Source organism: Corvus moneduloides, chromosome 2 (assembly GCF_009650955.1).
Source record: "Corvus moneduloides isolate bCorMon1 chromosome 2, bCorMon1.pri, whole genome shotgun sequence".
In the NCBI taxonomy this organism is placed as follows: domain Eukaryota; kingdom Metazoa; phylum Chordata; class Aves; order Passeriformes; family Corvidae; genus Corvus; species Corvus moneduloides.
In genome coordinates this window covers 90,589,809-90,610,620 of record NC_045477.1, presented here as the reverse complement: position 1 = coordinate 90,610,620, position 20,812 = coordinate 90,589,809, and the positions used below count along the sequence as shown (strand labels likewise).

The 20,812-nt window shown below is 35.5% G+C and overlaps 1 protein-coding gene across 2 annotated transcripts in view; it reads left to right on the top strand.

The window, feature by feature from the left end:
- Positions 1 to 20,812, top strand: part of VWA3B (von Willebrand factor A domain containing 3B) — a 63,438-nt gene that overhangs the window by 26,115 nt on the left and 16,511 nt on the right. Inside the window, exons 10-21 of one of the 2 annotated variants that reach the window (XM_032100310.1) lie at positions 2,121 to 2,317; positions 2,931 to 3,085; positions 4,843 to 4,981; positions 6,418 to 6,549; positions 9,599 to 9,697; positions 10,698 to 10,880; positions 12,278 to 12,405; positions 13,531 to 13,637; positions 14,297 to 14,467; positions 15,295 to 15,331; positions 15,453 to 15,609; positions 19,798 to 19,916. In XM_032100310.1, coding sequence (XP_031956201.1) covers positions 2,121 to 2,317; positions 2,931 to 3,085; positions 4,843 to 4,981; positions 6,418 to 6,549; positions 9,599 to 9,697; positions 10,698 to 10,880; positions 12,278 to 12,405; positions 13,531 to 13,637; positions 14,297 to 14,467; positions 15,295 to 15,331; positions 15,453 to 15,609; positions 19,798 to 19,916 — 1,624 coding nt within the window. The remainder of the gene's footprint in view (positions 1 to 2,120; positions 2,318 to 2,930; positions 3,086 to 4,842; positions 4,982 to 6,417; positions 6,550 to 9,598; positions 9,698 to 10,697; positions 10,881 to 12,277; positions 12,406 to 13,530; positions 13,638 to 14,296; positions 14,468 to 15,294; positions 15,332 to 15,452; positions 15,610 to 19,797; positions 19,917 to 20,812) is intronic. The other variant, XM_032100311.1, reaches the window with a different exon arrangement.

Below are 20,812 nucleotides of genomic sequence, written 5' to 3'. Positions count from 1 at the left end.
GGTTGCATTTTTGCAAAGGCAGGGGTCTGAAAATAATTCAAAATAAGCACTCTGACAACTCCTGTCTTAAGAAACATGAAGGAATACCTACATGTCTTCATTAAACCAGTAGTTCTTGCCATTATGTTTGGCCTAGAACATGACTTACCTGTTGTTCTGTGCATATTGATTGAATTGAGCCCTGTTGGAGACAGAAGCATAGCTGGTTTCTGTAGTTCTGTTCTGGAAGGTTTTTACAAGGGACAGTGAGAAGCTACTCAGCCCCGCTAGGATGGAGATGCTCTGGGCATGCTATGAAGCAGAATAATGCCACTGACAAGACTTAAATACTAAAAGCTTAGGAATCTGTGGAGTCTAGGCACCTTCAGCATTGGACTGCAACTGAGGGGGTGGGTTTTCAGGATCACAGCCAAGATCATCAGTACTTAACTTCTTAAGTAGTCCTGGTTTTAAAATACTTACATGGTATCCAGTGGTATTTTTTTGTGTAAGTTGATACAAGATGCAGGTTGAATTAGCATGAGTCATGGGTGATTTTGTGTAGCTCTAGTACTGTTTTTGCAGTTGCTTTCACTTTGTCCAGATGGAGGCTGGGACCAGGTGGCCTTTTCTGGATCATCTGCTGAGGAATGCTTTGTACAATCAGTTGGTCAGTAACTTGAACTGTTTTGACATGTGTGACTGGTGTGGTGATGATGAAGATTTGAAGCTGAGAACTCTCTCTGGCTGCACTGGGTTTGAATTTCTGTCCATAAGATAACTATAGTTAAATCTAGAGGTTTTTTTCATCTCTGAAGGCACGATGTCATTTGTTATACTGATAAGAGCATCTTCTAAGTTAGCAGGACTTCCCATACGAAGTTAAACGTCTCTTCTGTAACGCATATGAACAAAGAGACCACAATAAAACTGCAAGGACAGCCTTGATGTCAATGTTTCCTGACTGCACAGCTTTAATGTTCTTTTAGTGTTTGCCTTGATACATAATACCTTCATAAATAAATTAAAAGAGATGAAAGTACAGTGTGATATATTTTTTAAGTTCTTCAGCATTATTTGGCCATTGCCCATTGATCCAAATAACTGTAGTTTTTCAGTTTTCATGTGTTTTCTTCCCGGTTCTGCCTTCCTGATCTGTTTAAAATGTTTTGCAGCAAAATATCTCTATGTAAAGCATGTGGAAGAAAGAAAACAACAGTTTTCTTTTCAAAATTGTGAGCACATTTGTGACACTTGTTCTAAGGACCACAAGCAATCATAAAGCAAAGGTTTCCATATAAACAGGCTCTGATCGTGCACCTGCCCTGATGTTGGCTCATCTCTGTGTGTGTAAGGGCAGTGGATGCCTCCATAGGTTTATTTACAGGCTCAGGATCTCACTATTGTGGTCACTGTAGCTGCATCTAAACTGAGTAGACATTTATACCACCTTGGTACAAAATTGAAGTGTGACAAAATAAATTCAGCCTGCTATGAGACCCACTGCCTGGTCATTTGGTTTAGGTGTGGTTTACTGGGATAGTGATGAGTGAGTGGAGAGTCCCGTATCCTATTATTTTATCTGTATTATCTGTATACTGTACTGGTGTCCAGAGATGTGCAGTGCCCTACCTTAAGACAGCCCTTGGAAAATTTATAAGACAATATGACATTGTCGTTTGCCTTTTACTTTAAATAGCTGTCTCTAAAAAGATTAGTGTTAACCAATGGTCTTGACTGTATTTTCGATTATATCTCTATTGTTTCATTTGCTCAAATGATTCTCCTTGAAGTTAGACGTCTTATTCAGGAATACTTTCTGGCATTTTGTAATTCAACTACTAAGAATATTCCTTTTATATGTTGATCTTACTATTTATTGTCTTTGCTCCCTGTCTTCTGGTGTTTTTTTTCCCAGTTACAAAGGAATTTGTTGCAATGAGTTGTCTGATAAGAAAAAGCCCCACAGCCGAAGTAGAGACTACTAAAAATCACTCAGAAATATCTATTCACTGCAGTGCTGTCAGAGCAAGCAGAACAAGTTTGAAAATTTTGATTCCACAATCAGAGTCTGTTTTTGAAAATAGCTTATCCAGAATGAACCATGTTATGCAGGAGGTTTTGTTTGTTTTCTTTATTAGCAAACAAAGCTGATCATCCATTACCAAAACATATAACTGACAAATATTTGACATCTGAGAAGTGGTTGCAGAAGTATGGCTTGAAAGCTCAGAAGCTCACACTGTATGATGCACTTGCTGATTGTGTTTTTCGCCATGTAGATGGGCTTGTTGACATAAAAACTAAACCAGAGGATGAATGTTCACAAACTGATGCTGTGAGTACTGTTCATGTTCCCTCACATCCTGTAAGTTGTTTGTTTTTTCTTTTAAAGTTTCAAAACTTGATTGATGGATAAATTGATGATATAGTATATGGCCTTGTTGTTTTGTAGTTCTTGTTAAAATCAGATAATTAATTACTGAGATAAAGAGTGTCTTAAAGAGCTTTTTGAGAATGACTGCTTTAAGGACTCCTTGCTGGTTCACATAAAATCTAAAAGGGAGAATCAGAACTGGCTTAAGCAATGCCTTGGTTTTCTTTGTCTTTGTGGGGCAAAGATTGCTTGTCATCTTTAGAGGATGTGCTAGTCTCAGCTGCTGCAGTGTCTTGCAGGTCCTTAAAATATTTGGATTAATTTGTCTTCTGTTTGTTTTTCTCAAGTTTTACCATTGCACTGTTTGGTAAGCTTCTGGTTTTTACTAGCTGCAAGAACAAAACCAGTTTCTATTGAATCTTGCTAGGAGCAATTCTGTGACCACCATATCCCATGTTTATTTCTACTCCTGTTCATGTGCAACAAGCATGTACCTTTGAAGTTTGTTCCCCAAATATTAAAGGCACTGCAAAATAGTATGTTTTGGACATAAAATGTGTTTTCTTTGTTGTAGGAGACAAAGAGGAAGGTAATTCATGCAAGATACTGTGACAAGTTTGTACATACTCTCTGGAAAGATGGATCTGTAGTTCATGTATATGTTACTACAGAAAAGTATAAGCAGTACAAAGAGAAAATGAGGACAGCTCTCAGACAAGTGGAAGGAAGGTTAGTGTTCTGTCACATAAAATCAGTTTGATTATTTTACGTGAGCGTTGAAAAGTTTGACATTTACTGTCATAATAAGTTGAAGTGGTTGATAAACTGACAGCAGTTTATCAGTACTAAGCCAGAAGTCTATTTTAAATCAGAATCCTGTATGTAGGATTTCTTAGTAGCCATAAAGGAAACCTGATGAGGATTTTGAATTTTTTTTCTCCTTCTTAAACACAAGTGTGAAAGTCAGTCTGCACATTTTTGAATTACTGCTAAAAGTGCCAAAAAGTATTGGGACTATAAGGTGGCAGACAACTTCAAGAATCATCAAGAAAACTCAGTAAACATTCATCCTGTGTACTTAGGATCCCTTGCAACACCAAGAAGCACAGCTTGGCTTGTGCTCAAGTGGTTATCTGCGTTTTTTGCAATTTTGTGTTGAAGACAATTTTGAACAGTCTAGATCAGAGTCAGGGCATGAGCTATTAAGTAATGCACATGATCAGAAGTTCACTGCTCAAACTAGCTGCCTAGTTTACATTTATGCAGCTGTACAGACACTTAGGTTTTGTATGAGATCTACAGAAAAATAGGCAGTCTAAGGTAGACCTATTTTAGGACAGAAAAAATAAATGTTGCTCTCTGTTTTGTATATATGGACAACGAGATGTCTCAGTGAAGAAAGCAGGATGGAACTTTCATTTTATTGGTGAATTTTTCATTTTATTGTTGCCTCTCGACCAAAAGTATAACAGCCTGATTACCTTTAGCAAGGTCAAATAGAGTTTTGTTATTGCTTCTGGTTTATCTTCATCTTACTGTATTTAAGGTAACATTTATATATGGTCAAAGGAAAATTTGAGAAAAGCAGTTTTGGTGAGTATGTATTTTTGAAATCCAAGTCAAGATTAAGGGCTTGCTGTTCTGAATGTTTCATCTAAACGTTAAGAAGTCTTGGTGGACCTCATCAAACACTTTGGGGGAAATAATCAGTGACAAAATAGCTATTGGTAGGTAATGTAACAGGATCCTTAAGTTTCCATGATATCATTATTTTTGAAACCTTTTGTAGAAATGAATATTTTTCCCAGGGCCATTATGTTCCATGTGTTAAATGTCTCTATTTCAGAGCAGATGAGCATTTTATGACTGTCAAGGGAAATCAGATTTGGACTTGCTGCGCCCATTACTGAGGAAATGTTCTTGTGCACAGCAGTATGTATGCATGAATTTAACTGGCAGGCACATTCCAGTCCTGTTTAAAATGTAAATCTAATTCTGTGTTTAAGGCTCAAGGTCCACAAACCACTGAAGCATCTGTGTTGTATTAAGCCTCTTTGAAGTGCTTAAGGTCCTTGGAGAATAGGTTCTCAAGTGGTTTCCTGAGAAGGGAGGCATAGTACTACGGACTTAAATGATTTACTGAGATGAGTCTGGAGAACAGATACAGGGACAATAGTTATAGTTGCTTCCACATTGGATTTCCCAGCCCAAACTACCTGATAACTGACTTTATAAAGGTGCTGTATTGTTTTGTCTTTTTTTTTGTCTGTGTCCAGATTTCTATTGAAATTAAAAATGTCTTGTGATGTTACATAGGGACAGGGGACTGATTCATCAAGGGCTTCTGACAGTGACTACTAACAGGTGCTTAGGGAAAGAGAATAAGGAGTACAGCAGCAACAAAAAGATCCTACCTTTCAGATTCTGATACACAGAGCCCCAGAGATGTTACAGAACAGGTTTTGATATTTTTTTTCCTCCCCCAGGATTAAGTGGCTTCAACAAGGAAGTAGAGGGCTTTTTGGGAATGTGTTTGAAGACGATGTCTATATTCTTATTGATACATCCCAGTCCATGAACAACAAGCTGCCACTAGTGAAGGAAAAAATATTTCAGCTAATACAGGTGTGATAAAGTGATGACTCTGAAGGCTGAGGAGCATTTTAGAGTAAACTGATCTTTTCTCAGTGGTTGTTACTCTACTTTTTATTTTTAAAACGTGTTTTTAAAATAGCAGCTTTATAAAAATATTTAGATTTTTCTTCATGTGCTCATTTTTCAGGTAATAATTTATATTTCCCCCTCATTTATACAACTCTTTGAAAAAAGCTAGAGAAGATACTAAAAATTATAAAGGCTTAAGTAGTTGTTTCCCTCAAGCCACCCCCTTCTAAAAAAAAAGAAAAACAAACAAACAAACAAAAAGAAAAACAAACAACAACAACAAAAAACCCAAACCAGAAACAAGCTATGCAATGAAACACCTTTTGGCATTTTAATTTTTGCTTTGAAGCAGTGTCATCCAATTCCATTGGCTTGTTGTGATTTGTAATGTGTGTTCTAGATTCACTCTCATAATTCTACAATAGAGGGTGTAGAACATTTTGAACTTCCTTGCACCTTACAGTGACTCAGAACTTTGCAAAGGGACTGGCAAAGTGCAGAAGTACCTCAAAAGCTGTGAGTACTGGAAGACACACCTAGAACAGGATTTGTCTTGCCTAGTTTTAGAAGTCTACAGTGATGTCACCTAAGCTTACATTAATATTTCAGAGACATGATTGATCTTTAATTTCTTTAGTGCTAAGAGAAGTAACTGAAATAAAAATTCAGCTTGGCATTGATAACAATCATTAGTAGGACTAGAAAAATTAAAACTATGACAGAGAGGTTTTTGAGCTAAGTGCTCAAGACATAGGGCATAGTATCTTGTGCTCCTCTAAGCAGATCAGCACTAGAATTATATTAGATACTGTGCCAGAAGGTTTCACAGGCAGCTGCACAAAAATTGTGATGAAAGAGAGGCAAAGACTCCAGACTCTGAAAGTTTGTGCTCGCTTGCACAAATCTTCCCTGACTTATAACTTCTGTCCAAAAGCAACTTCAGCAAATTCTTGATTTTCTCCTGCTGTCTAGTTCCCCTTGCTAGTGCTCTTTATATGATTCTTGTTCTCCTCCTCTAGATGATATCTTACTTTCTTTCTGATTTCAATTTCCTCTGGTAAGCAGTGATATCTCTTTCTTACACCACTGATCATATCCAGTTTCATCTCTCTCTTTCATGCCCTCCTAGACATTTGCTATTTAAATTGTTTGAGAAATATGAGTATATGGAGACTTATTGGGAATTTCAAGCAATCTTAATAGTTGCAAGCAATAATTATCTCTGGTTTTGTATGTCTCCCTGTACACCATAACATTTATTATATATGTTATAATTATTTATTGTAACCATATAATTAACTATATATTAATTAAAACTATTGCTATTACTCAGTGTTTCAGGATACAAGTATTCTTTCTTTTAATAGTAGGTAAAATTCAGATGCCATCTCTTGCAGGAACAACTGAGACACAAGAAGAGATTTAACTTTGTGAAATTTAGTGCCCAAGCAGTGGCATGGCAAGAGAAACTTGCTGAAGTTAATGAGGAAAATTTGCAAGATGCTTGGCTTTGGATAAAAGGGCTTGAGGTAATGTGGCAGCTAATTATCACAAAGCGTGCTTGCTTTGTATACAAAGTTGTATTTGTTTCTCCACTTTCTGTATGGCTGGGGTGATTTTGCATAGACTAAGTATTTGACTCGAGTAAGCTGAAAATATAGATGATGGGTAAACTTAAGTAGAACTGAATACAGTACGTCTTTCAGGTTTAATAATGCTTTAACAATGGACCTGTTTATAAGATCATAATAATTCAAGTTGCAGCCTGCTATGTTTAGCAGCCACAATGCAAGCGTTGGCCAATTTGAATTCCGTAGGAACCGTATCATTGCTCAGACCTTGCATCTGAATTTGTCATTCTTGCTGCAGGGCTGCTGCATGGTTGAGAGGTGTTGCTGGCAAACTTACAGCTCAGAGGTGGTACAGGAAACCAAACCCAGCAAACTGGAGAAGCATTTCTAGTTCTTTTTGATGAATAGACAGCTAACTTTAGGTGCCCTAGAAACATGAGAACAAACATACTCAGACCAAACCTCTGTCTATCTACCCGGTATTCTTTCTCTGACAGTTGCCAGAGCAGAGCTGCTTGTAGTCAGCCACAGTCATCCACCTGATTGTAACTATCAACAGCTTTAGGGCTACTTAATGTGTAAAATGTGGACAGCAATGTTATGAACACGGGACTGAAAATCAGTCATACAATGGTATAGATACATCGCACTTCATGTTTTTTAGCACAAAAACCCATGTTCATGTAATAAAACTCCTCAGCATTATGATAGCTCTTCCTCAGACTTAATTGGAAATTCCTGGGGAGGAGGGAATTGGGGAAGCTGTATAATACCTCTGAGACTACAAAGCAAGATCAATAACTTGGTATTCTCAGAAAATCCTAACAGACCAACACACAGAGAAAAGGAAGTATTAGTGTGGCCTCCCTGAGTAGTTGAACATTTGTAACTGAGCTTATTTAGCCTTATTTTGCTGCCCTGCTTGAGGCTTGAGAACTTGGCTCTGTTTAAGTCATGTATGTTGTACAGCATCATGCAAGTTTAATAATACTTTGACCTACCATATTTTGATACCACTTGTATATACATCAGTGAATGGCCTTTTCCATCATTATTCAAAAAATTTTGAATTTTTTGTTTATAAATTTCATTCTAAGTTCAGATCTAGATATCTGAAATGGAATAGGAAATGGCACAAGAACGATCTACTTTTTTCAGGGATGACATCTGCTGCTGACCTTTTAGCCTCTTTTAAGCATTGCAGGCATAAATCTGAGATCAAAAAGCCGGATTTACAGTGAAGCTGAAATGAACAGAGGATTTCTCTGGAATATTAATCAGAGTAGATCTTTTGATCCCATTTTATGCTCTTTGGTCCCAGGATTATGAATGAGGAAGCTGAGCTATAAACAGTAACTAACTGCTCCTTAAAAAATACTTTAGATGTGATAACATTTAAAATTTTAGTGGTAGCAATGTCTTATAGTTGAAATAGGTCATCATTGTTTGAATACTGAGAAAATTGGTGTTCATTTGTAACAGTAGCAATTGAGAAACCTAAAATGAACAGCATTTACCATAAGGTACATGGTTATTTTCTGCACATCATCAGCATCCACCCTGTGTTCTGATGATGTGAAAAGAAGTGAAAGAAGCTGTTTTGTTTCAAATCTGTTCAAAACTATTATTGAAAGAGCCAAGATGGCCAATGAGCGATGTGTCTAAAACTTTATAACTACTAAAACATCAGGAGTATTAGATAAATTTAACAAGAGGAAAATGGCTGGTTATTTCTTATGAGTGGGTACTGGTAAGGTTTGCTTGTGAGTTAGAATAGTAGATTATAAAGTAGATGAGCTGTTGTGTTGCCTGGCCCACACACTCTTATGCAGTCATACAGAGTAACTCTCAGAATGTACCTCCTATCCCATCTCACCTGATTTCCTTTGCCCTTTTAGATAGAACTGACTGCTCTTGGGAAGGACTGGAAGAAGTTTTAACACAATTAATAGGACTGAAGAAATAATGCTATCTCTTAGCATATTTTTGCATATATGGGTCAGTGTTAGAGATTTATATTTATCTTCTCTAATGCACTATATATGTGTATCCTAAGTCTGTTCTCACACCACTGCAATCCTCACTGCCCTCCAGAGCAGTACTCAGGTGCTATATAAGCATAAAACAGATTCTTGTCTTTTTAGAGGTTTTGCTTTGGTTCCATTAAAAGACTAAAACTTGATGAAATAGTTTTCCGTACTGGTAAAACCTTACATATACCTTTAGTTTGGAAGGTTTTGTACACAATGTTTGAAAGGTGGATGTTTGAAGATACAAAATGTATCTAATGGTTCCTAAGCCATGAAACGCATTTCAGTGAGTTTAGTGTAAAGAGAAGAAAGATACACTAAGTATGTGAATGACACAGGAAAAGTTCTAGAATTACTCCAATGGATTTTTTTTGTGAGCACAGTATTAGTTTACTGGGCATCTTTTGTTGCTATAGCTAACTTTTTTTGTGCTAAATCATAAATGATATTTACATTAATGTGCCAAGGGGGTTCATGAGAGAGAATCTGAAACAATAAGTTTGGACAACTAAGAACTCCTTTACCAGTTTTGGAGAAATAAACTTTTGTAACTCTTTTGTGTAACCTTTGAACTGTTTGGTTAAGTAAAATATGTGTTTCAATGGAGTGTTTCAAGGCAAGCAGGAGCATCAGTGGGAAAAATGAAGAGAATGCATCTTTTGTCTTACATCTTCCTATCTATTTATAGTCTTTTAGTGATTGCTTTTGTTTGTACAGCTCAGATTGCTGCTGCCAGCATTTTGTTCATGTGTGTTTGCATAAGCACTGAATACCAATCTGGTACCAATTTATGTTACTTTGACACTTGGGTAGCTTTTCCTAGCTACATGACATAAATGTTTTCATCATTTTATTAGTCATTTTGGTTCTGTATTATCCCTAGAATCAGTACACTGTCATTATGAATTTAAGAACAGAGGCAAAGGACTGTTAGTATTTATGGCTGTTTCTTTGTCTTTTTCTCTTTGGTTTCTTAGGTTGGAAGTTCCACAAATACACTCAAAGCTCTCCAGATTGCTCTTGCTGATACTGACACTCAGGCTATTTATCTCTTGACTGATGGGAGACCTGACCAGGTGTTTCTAAAATGAGAAAACAGAAAATGCAGAAAAGTGGTGTCAGAAGTTGGAATTAGGAGATGATTGTCATGCCTGCAGTGCTGAGTCTCATGGAGTCTCTTGCATGTTTACTGGCATTGTTTCACAGTTTTTCTAGCTAAGAGCATAAATTAATATTTTACCAAAGAATAATTTGGCTTCATGTACACTTATTCATATTCTTATTTTAAATATTTTTATTAAGTTCAAAATGAGTGAATAATTTCTTTTTACCTTGTTAATAATGTCTTTTATGAATTATGTTATACCTTTTTAACAGTTAAAAAAAGGAAATGGCTGATATTGCTTTTAACTATCAGAGTGCAACCAACACAACAATTATATTGCAAACATTGCTTAATTTGTCAAGATTTTTGAGTATTTTGAACAACTGAAATGTTATCAGAATTTCGAGAACTGAGTCAATAATTTTTTTCTACCAGATCCTTCAGCATTTTTGGAGATGGTAGATCTATTTTTTCACCTAATTTTTATTTGTTTATGGGAGGAGGAAACTAGCATTCTTATTTTCTCAGCCTCTATTTTGTTTCCTGGTATTGAATCAAATTTTCTTGGAACTAATTCAGTTTCAGAAAAATATCTACATTCATATACTTTCAAAAATATTTATATATATATATATATCCAGTGATACTAAACACTAATGTAGTAGTTTAATTTCCTATACATTAGTAATTTCTTTTAAAACTTCATAAACAAAGAGTACTGATTATATTACAATTTACATCATGGGCCTTAATGCGTTTATCAGTCTGTCCAAATCTGTTTTAAATTAGCTCATTTAGCTAATTTCTGATTGAAATGGCAATCTGTATAAAGTGGATGCTTTTAACTGATCTATATCCATCTCTGACCAACTGATCAGAACAACTGATTAAATTCTTACAAATTCTCCATGTTTTGATAAATATGTTTCCAGATGCCACATTTTTAACATAAGGGTTTTTTTTATTTTTAGCCCCCCCAGATAATTTTGGCTGAAGTCCAACTTCACTGTAAAATTCCCATCCATACTGTATCCTTCAACTGCGATGATATAGAAGCCAATAAATTTTTGTATGAACTATCAACTAAAACAGAGGGACGGTTTCATTATTACAACATTTATTTGAATGATCCTGATACTACAGAGTTTATGGTTGTGAGTATCTGAAAATAAATACATTTGCTGCTTCATGCTACTTGGAAGAGCCACATGACTTGCATTATTGTAATTTTGTACTACAGTAGATTACTAAAAGAAGAGAGGGTTAATCCTAGTCAGATTTGACATGATATGAAAGCAATGATTTTTTTTGCTTGTGAAATTTTTCCAGACCACAACAAAATAGCCCAAATATAATGCAAAGTACATCTATAGTGCTATTGTTGCAAACACATTCTCCCTTCCCTGATGACCCCATCTGAAAACTAAAACCTGAAATTATGTGTAGACCAAATCAGCTCTGGAAGAAACACGTGATCTCTGGTGTTCCAGAAATAAGTTACTGTTTAAAATGAAAATATGGTTTGTATCCTGTTAATAAATAAGAGAATGCAGAGCTGAATTTGAATGATAATGATTTTATGGATTTTGTTACAAGTTTGTTCTACAGTAGCTGCTGGGATCTATAAGGAGTAAAATGACTAGAGTAACAGTCGTCTATCAAGTGTCACTAAGCAGCTCAACAATCCCCAACAGGAAATTTCTAAATAGACTAACAGAAGCACCCATTTGAAATGTATTCTTGCTTTTAATTAAAGTTAATTTTAGTTAACTCAGTGAATTGATTGCATAGATTTCAGATATGCTGGTAGTGGAACCATGAGAAGAAGCTGGAACAAGACAGTAGCGGGAAATTTGAACTTTGCAGACACCAGTCAGAAGGAAGATGTGAAAATAATCCAGCTCTTGAAAAATATCAGTGTACTGGGCAATTTCAGTGATTCTGCTGGTGTGGACTGTGTGACACTGCTCATGTTGGAAAAGCGAGGGCCAGAGTCTGTGTTGTCCATCTTCAGACTTGGAGATGGGAGCCTGTGGCCCTGTGGGAGCTGTAAAGGGATCATCATTGGAATTCCCTTCCTGTTTCCTCCTCTAGTCCAAATGATTCCTCGTCAGTTCCAGTGTTCACTTGAAGAGTATGTTTTTTGCTTCCCTGGGCCTGGGACAGTATGTGATACAGCTGAGATCTGTAGAATGACAGGCCACCACTTGTAATGTACATATCTTGTATTGTATTTTATTTATTTCCTTACTTATTTTCTTGCTTGCTTGGAATAAGTGGAGCTACTTATTACCTTATTCAGAAATACAGCTGTTCATATCTCAAGGGGTAACTGGCTAGTTAGGGAATGCTTGTCATTTTCCTAGAAAGGAAGAATAATTTGAAAGGCTATAATGCCTAGCACAAGAGCCTACCTGAAAGAGTATACAAAATTTGGAAGCTGTCCTGAGTCATTATTCAGAATTATTATCAGAACTTACATAGTTTCAGTTCAGAAATGAAACATATTTAGGAGTAATTGTACTGAAACATTTAATTTTTTTTTTTTTAGAATAAAGACATACATCTTTTGAAAAGAGAAATTGATCAAGGAGAGAAAGATCTAGAGAAAGTAAAGACCTTTCATGAGAAAAGTCTGATGATGAATTCTCATAATGAAGATGATTATCCAGAGAATAAGTATGTCCTCATTCTGTTATTATCTTAATAATAGGTGGAAACATTTCTCCTTTTTCATTGTCTTGCATTTTTAACCTCTGACAGTCTATTTTTAAAATAAAGGTTGTTGCTCTCTTACTCTGGGGTTTTTTTTTTAACTGCCAAGGTAATGGAAAAGAAAAATCTGGAAAAATATTTTAATACTGTGATGCCTGAAACAAAATTATCTCAAATATACCAATAGTCTCAACATATTATGAATAATTAAAGCAAAGAGGGGAAATTATTTTTTTGTCTCCAACACAGTTGCTCCCTCTGACCTAGAGAATTCATGAAAAATTATTGTCATCTAAGTAGAGCTGGCTTGATACTTCATGATTAAATGGCTGCTCATTGGGATATGCTGATTGAAACATAAATTATGTACAAATATATTTGTGTATTTATTTGTACAGTGATAGTAAAAAACCATAAAAAATTGCATTAAAAGAAATCAGATTTTTAAGACAGAGATCTATTTAAAACAGTAATTTAAAGTAAAGGTATGAAAATAAAACAGATTAACAGTGGACAGTGATGTGTTATGATTTCATGTGTGTGGAACGGCAGGTAGGATGTCCAGAATGAAAATTTTTTTAAGTGTTTATTTGAGAATTTGCATATTTTGTTTTTTATTAATGCTGTGACATAGATATCTATGTATGTGTATATATATATGTGCATATATATGTATGTAGCAGATATTTTCATTGCTGATAGTAGACTTACTTAGCTCTTGGATTCAAAGTAGCTGTTACAGAACATTCTGTCCTTACGAAAAATAGGGTGTTACCTTAAAAGTAATGAACATCTTTTAAATAAACTAAGAAATTACTTTTAAATAATTTTAAAAAACTAAGAATATTTTAACCTCCTTTGAACTCTCCTTTGAAATGCATATTAGTATAACAGAAGAAAATATTTTGCACTGTTTGAAGCATTTGAAATCAGTGTTTAAATGACCAGAAAACTTCAGCTTAGTGTTTTTTAAACAGGTGTTATATATTTGCAGTAATTTCTTTTTGTCACTTACGAGCAGTAGTCACAAGCAGACACACACTGTGTCCCTGTATCTAAACACATTGAAGAGCTGAGTACTTCTCTTAGCAGTAGGCCGTGCTGTGCTTCAGAAGAACCATCAGTGCCATCACATGAGCAAACCCGGCAAAGCACTGCTGACAGTCCAGCCCGAAGAAAGAAAGCATTATATGCAGGTAAGACTCAAATGAGCTGTAGTTGTTAGCAGAATTCATTCACTGACTGGAAAAGATTCTGTGGCAAATGGCAAAAATCATCCCTCGTTTTGGGAACAAATTAAGTATTTGCTGACTTAAGTAATCATCATTTTGAAAATCTTAACTTCTCTTCATCTCTACTTTTCAGCCATCCTACTCATTTGGCCCAAACAGACAACAAATGTCTGCTCATTTGTGCTTTGTCACAGGCCCTGCTGTGGAAAAACAGCTATTTTAGCAGAATGTTTTTAAAGCACTGTATTTTAACAGTAGATATTAAACCCTAATCTATTTTTATTCTAAATAAGTGCATAATTGGCAAGAATGAAGAGGTGATCTTTCACCAATTACAGCATTACTTATACTAATGTTTCCCCTTACTACACTCATAATACTACATTTCTCCTGGAAGTGTCCTTTGTATGCAGTCTGAAACCAAAGTTACCCAGCTGAAGTAAAATAAACCCTCATCCTTGGGGAAAGTACAAAGTACAACTTAGTGTTGAAGTAGTTTTGTGTTTGAAGTCTTGTGTAGGCAGTCCCTTAAAAACCGAAAGCCAAAGAGGAACTCAAAAATCCCAAGCATGTATTTGAGCAGTAAGTTAGCTCTTCCTTTCTTTCCCTTTCAACAACTACAGATCAAACAAAGACAAGTCTGCTGCGAATCCTGAGCCATGTGAAATCTAGGGAAGAAAGCCCAGAGGAAGGAGTGTCTCCAGAGGAAAAGAGTTTTTCTGTCAAGAAGGGTGTGAAATGTACAGCCATTTTCAAAGGCGAGTTGACAGAACAAGAAGTTCGGAGTGGGGCAGGTGATAACATTTCTCCTGTTACATTTGTATCTAATGGTGCCTCGTTTGAGGCAAAACTGTGCAGATCTGCTGTACAAAGGACTGAAATTCAGCAGTTGGACATGAAGTTGGGTATTGTGACAGTGCTCTTACAGCTGTGGCCAGACTCCTGCCAGTTCCCAAACTAACAGTTTGCAACAGGGTTTTCAATGGGGCTTAGAAATACATCCAGATAATTAATACGTAGTAATTAATACATAGTAATTAATGTATAGTATTAATTTCTTTCAGTAATTAGTCCAACTCCAAACTTTTTAATACATCCTCTAAGTCATGCTATAACCTTACCTATGACACTTAAAGATGTTTGACTTCTTTACATTTCAGCATCTTATGTTTAGTTTTTTACATATCTTTTATACAAATTTTCATAGTGGTGTACCTTAAATTAGCTACTCCTGGCCATCTCATTAGTGGTAGTACTTGTTATCACATCTTGACTTGGGAAATAAGCTGGTTAACCATACGTTTTGGTCAAAAATAAATATACTGAAACAAATTTTGGTTTACAAAAGAAATTGCCCACCTATTTTATAGATTTCCTTGATGGTTAATTAGGGCTCATGAGGCATATGGTAACACTGTTACTATTGATCAAGCACCAAGAAACCTAGGAAAACTAATTCTCATTGATTAATTTAGAAACTGAAATGTTGTATTGTCTTTGTGTGTGATGCTGCTTGTAGGCTCAAATTTTAAAAAGGGTGCTATTATATTGCAACTTATTTATGCATGCTTTCTTGTGCACAAAACTTCTGAGATAACAAAATACAAATGTTTTCTCTTAGATCTGAAAATGCAGAATGTGAAAAGGGCATCTAAAAGGTATGTGTGTGCAGATATAAATGTATAACAAAACTTACGGCTTGTGTTTTTTCTTCAGTCATTTCAAACATTTCAAATGTATTTCTACCTTGTGCTACATCTCACAGTCTCTCTTTTCTAGCTCTCTAGATACCTCTTCAGCTCTTTGGTTAAAGACCCATGGCTTGGCTGCTAGGCGACTCACCATCATGGATGCCTTAGCTCCTACAACTGTCCCTCACAGTACAAAATACATCCCAGTTCTGGACAAGCATGTAGTTTCCAAAGTATTTGATAAGGTAAAATTCTTACGCTGTTTGAAAGCTGGAACAAAACTTGATAGTGTTTTCAGAAGGATTTTTAAAATTAATTTCTATGAATGTCATAAAAACATTCTCTGGTATTGTAGATTGCTGATGTGCACTAAATGTATAATACATATCTGAATGTTCATTCATGCATCAGTAAGAAGATAAAACTGATAGTTAATAGTACTATTTCTTGCATACTTTACCCTTAAGTTCTTTCACAGTTACCAGCTGATGGCAGTATGCAGCCATCAGGTGTTTGGCAATTTCTTGAGCACCACAGCCTCCAGTGATGCTTACTTATTCACTGGAGTATGTGTTCTATTCCGTAACGTCATCTGGAAAATGGTGCTGGTGCACGGTTTGTGCATTTCTGCATTCTCAGCTTTTACATGTGACTGCTAAGACTTTTTGAAAAGTATTGTAATTCAGTAATTAAAATTAAATTTTGATAAGTGTAGACAGTTGTAAGATTGTGCAAAATTTATGGTGAATTGTGTATCATAAAGTTCTAATTGCCATTCCATTTAAAGGAAATCCATTTCATGGCAAGTTGCTGTAATTTTTCTTGTGTTATGCATCCTGCAAAAGTCCCATGAATATGCTGCAGCTCATTTCATTTAAAAAAACTGTTTCTTTAAACAAGACTCCAAGAAAAAGCTAAACAACGTTTTCTTTTTTAAATAATAAAGAAAGAACAAGGGATTTGCAATAGAATGTGGTATAGAACTAAGTAAAAGATTTATAACAAATGTACACAATTTTACATTTTGAAGTTTTCATGCTTGTTTTTTAAATTTAGGAATGGGAATTTTTGCTAAAGCGTGCAGATTGTTGAAGAAAAACCAGTTCCTCTCTTTTGGTAAAAACAGGTCTACTCTTTTGGTAAAACCAAGTCAAAACCAAGATCTGTAAGGATTTTTTTTAACTGTGATTTTTTAAAAATATAACTATGTCTTTTTATATGAGAACATTTGAAAAGGTACATTTTCACATTTCGGATGTAAAATAGCCATTTTTCAAAAAAAAATCAGAAATCCAATGATTACAAAATTGTGCAAAACAATCTACTGTAAATGTAAAACAAAAGACTTTGTGAATTTCACAAATCTCTTACATCTCATTTGTGAGCAGTCACTTCTTTTTCCATCTTCTTTTGAATATACCTAAGAGGACCTCTTTCTTCCATGTTTCTCAATGAGCAGCCCTTTGAGTCCTTTACAGACAACCCTTGCAAAAAACGAAGCAGTCTGTAAAACAGACTATCTTTGAAAATAGTCTAAACCATGATTCAGCAAGTACTGTGTACAAGTAGTTCTTAGTGGCAATTCATAGGAACTCCTGGTAGTCTAGTTCAGGACTGAATTAAGTTCAGTGTTATTTGAATGAACAGGTGCTGTACAGAATCCAGACAGTGATCCATGGGCTTTCTTTAGATTCAGGGATGTAAAGGCAAAATAATAATTTTTGTAATTTCTTCATACCTACTCCATTAGTTGTAATCAGACATCCAGTTTCTCAGGCAGTGGAGAATTATTGTTCTATGTGCAGAGGAATGGATTTTTCTGGATCTGAAGCTGAGTATAGAAAAGAAGGTTGAGGGTTGCACACAAGATGAAAGCAGTAGAATTTCTGAGCTACAGAACCCACTTTACCTCAAGCTTCAACCAGCATATCAAGAAAATAGGGTGAGACTAGACATTGAGCTTGAATAGACTTTGAGGATCTTGATTATTCCAGTACTTTAGAAGATTTCATTGAAGATAATAAATGGACAGATAATTTTGCATTCTTCCTTCTGGGATCTTAGTTTTCTTGGCATGAAATGCAGACATCTTTGTTTGCTTTTCAGGGGATAGTATAATTTTTATTTTTGGCCTTTGCCAGCAGTGATGATGGAATAACTATGAACAGTTTTCTTACCTTGGAGACGCAGCAAGAAAAAGGTTTCCATGACAACTGTTCATTAACAAAAGGCTGAGCTGTTGTTTTCAGTTCTGTGTGATCCGTCAGTTCCGCCTGAGTTATTTCAAAGAGATTAATTTATTAAACTACCCATCCAGATTCATATTCAGAAAAAAAATAATGACTTGGGAGCTTGTCTAAATTATGCTGTGGTAATTCTGGGGGAAACCTTCCCCGTAGAATCATGCGAGTGTATGTTGCAGGTTGTGGCATCATAAGTACAGGTTTGCTAGTCATGGAGTTTTGACTCAATGCTTTGCTCAAAAGAATCAAATTCAGCCAACAAAAACATCTTTCTTTGGTCTAAAATAAGTAAAACTTTCTAGGGTTATTGTGCTTTAGTTTTGTCTTTAAGATTTTGAAATTTGGAGTTTGAAATAAAAGCCATTTTGAAACAAGTGAATTCTTTTAGCGTGGAAGTTTAAGTATTTAATTTAGAAAATGACAAAACGTTTTGGCAATAAAATTTCTCTGTGATTTCTATCAGCTGAATCTGTCAAATTACACTTGACTTTGTGAGCAGAGTTCATTGTTCTCAAAGCACGCATAGTATTTCAAGTTTAGTATTTGCTAAGAACACATTTCATTCTGGTTTTTGTCTTCAAAAATATAGTAATGTGTTTATGCTTGTCTGCCCCTTATACTCTATTCAAAGTGTTTTATAAACTATATTAAATATTGATGTTGCAAATTATGCTGTTTGTACTTGAAATTGCTCAGAATTTCAAGGCAGTGTAGAAGTGTGCTCCTACATGGTGAGGCCCTTCTGAACTTCTGTTAACTTGGTTTGAGTAACATCGTAGACAACAATCATGGCATTACGGAACTTGAAGAGGGGTCATCACTTCCCCGCCTTTCAGCTTTCAAATTCACCTGGAAATGATAAGTAGCCAGATGTCACTGCTCAGAATTATGGGCAGAGATTTACCTCATCTGTCCCCTGTAAGATACTTCACTGACATGTTCCCATTGTCTTTAGCAAGTGATTGTAAGATTAATGTAATATTAGGAGCTCTGATGTGGTCTGGCACCGATGTGACACAGATTCATTAATCAGAGAGATGATGTCCTTGGAAAGAGAGGGTGATATAAAGTCACACCACCGCTCCTAAAAAAATGATTTATACTGCTGTAATTTGGAATCCAGCTATGCTGAGATGATTCAAACACAAATAAAGCATCACTGAAAAATGTTCTCAATTAAATAATTCTCTTTATTGCTCTATTTTCTGATTGTTTCTCTTATTCCCCCAACAGGGCTTTTAGTTTAATGTTTTTCTCATCTATATCCTGATCTCAGACAGGCACTTGGGGAAGATTCCCACTCAATCATATGCATTGAAGACAGTTTTGGGGAGAGTAACATTCTTTTTCTTCTCCAGTTCTTCCTTGGATTTTTTCCTGTTTATATTCAGCATCAGGACACAGATATGTAAAATAGCTTTTCTTTTACAAACTACTGCGTAATTTAAGAGGCTCAAAGATGGTGGGACTTTAGACTTGAGAGTTTGGAAGGCATCTTTCCTCCTCTTTTGTCATCCATTTCTACCCTTTTCTCTGCCTTTTGAAGATCCACTCGCAATTGTATTCATTTTTATTTTATAATGAAGTTGAGTTATGTAGGTGTTGTATTGGGAGATTTGAAAAACACTGAAGTTCCTGATTCTGACAAACCTGATTAGGTTCCTAATTAATCAAGGCAAGTTTCAGTGACCAATGTCCACCTTGTTCGCTCTTTGGTGATCAGTGTGATGGTAAGAAATGTCTTTCTATAGCTTTACTACTCTAATTCCTTAGAAAATAATTTCCTCCAGAATAAGAGCATTAAATACATTTAAATATCTACTGTCACACCTGTATGCTAGAATTAGATGCTAGAAAGTATGAGAGTGTTTTAAGGCAATAAAACCTGGAATATGGTCATGTACTAGATGTACTTGTTTCCTTCTGACTTACATTATTAGAGTGAGTTGTTTGACAGTACTGACTTAGTAGTTAGGAACCTTAATTTGTAACTTCTGCATAATGGGTTTGTATAATTTTAGAAGAACTGGCTGGAAACTGTGTCTTAAATTCTGACATTTGTGGTGCTTAGATTTTTCTTTCTGCAGTCTTCCAGTGTTCCTTCTGGCTTTTATGAGCCTTGGCATACAGTCATTCTGGTGGAGGAAAATTTGTATGATAAATGGATCTGTGTCTTTTATTGTATAATAGATGTTACCGTTGGCCCGTGTTAGCAATGACAAGAAGGGGATCTCACTAATTAATCCTCAGGCAGTGAATCTTGATGCCTATAAAGAGAAGCTGGAACAAGCAATTAAATCCTATGAAAGGCAAGTCTACTCACAAGAAATTTATGTTTGCAGTTGTGTTTCAGTTTTTTTCTTAGGTACTGGCTATTTCCTCGCACATGCTTTGCTCAATACTGATAATTCTGCATGTTGGCAGACTTTAATCCACCTTCAACATGTGGGAGAAATGTTTATTTTCTTTTAAAAAAAGCAGACTGTAAAAACAGATAATAGGTAAGGAGATAACAAATAACAACATATTGCTCATTTTATATTTTTTCAGTGACAAAAGCAAAATTCTGTTACTTTTTGGGAGCAAACTTAAAACCAGTCATCCCTCAGGAGGAGTCATCTGTAAACATACAATGCTGGCTAGACTTTTACCTTAAAATTAAGCTTCTATATCCGTAGACTGACGCTTAAATTAGGGACCTGCTTTTTGCTGCCAGCTCTCTACCACCCAGCTATGCATGCAAGAACGTAACTGAGGCACCGATAAGATACTGACAATTAAAATTTGGTGGGGTTTTTTTTGAGAGGCATATGTGTCCTACTTGTTAATTAAATGTTAGTAAAAGCAGAACTGAAGTAAACAGGAAAAAGGCATTAGATCTCTAAGCTACTCCTTTCCATGATCCAACTTTGTGGATTTTTTTGAAATAAAGCAATTATTTGACTATAGTGTAATTCAGTAATCATATGGAGCTTTGGCTAGAATTGTGTTAATAAATATTTTTAGGCTGCATTCTAATAACATTTACAAATGTAATTAGTTTATATGACCAAAACCCCCTTGATGACAAGTGTTTAGTCCTTGTTTTTTTGTTAATTCCACTGAGGCTCTTTAAGGTTTGAGGTTATTTTCCTTGGTAGCTATATGATCATACCAGTTCTTTCTAAAGCATGTAATAGCTTTCTTTTTCATTCCTATTGTCCTA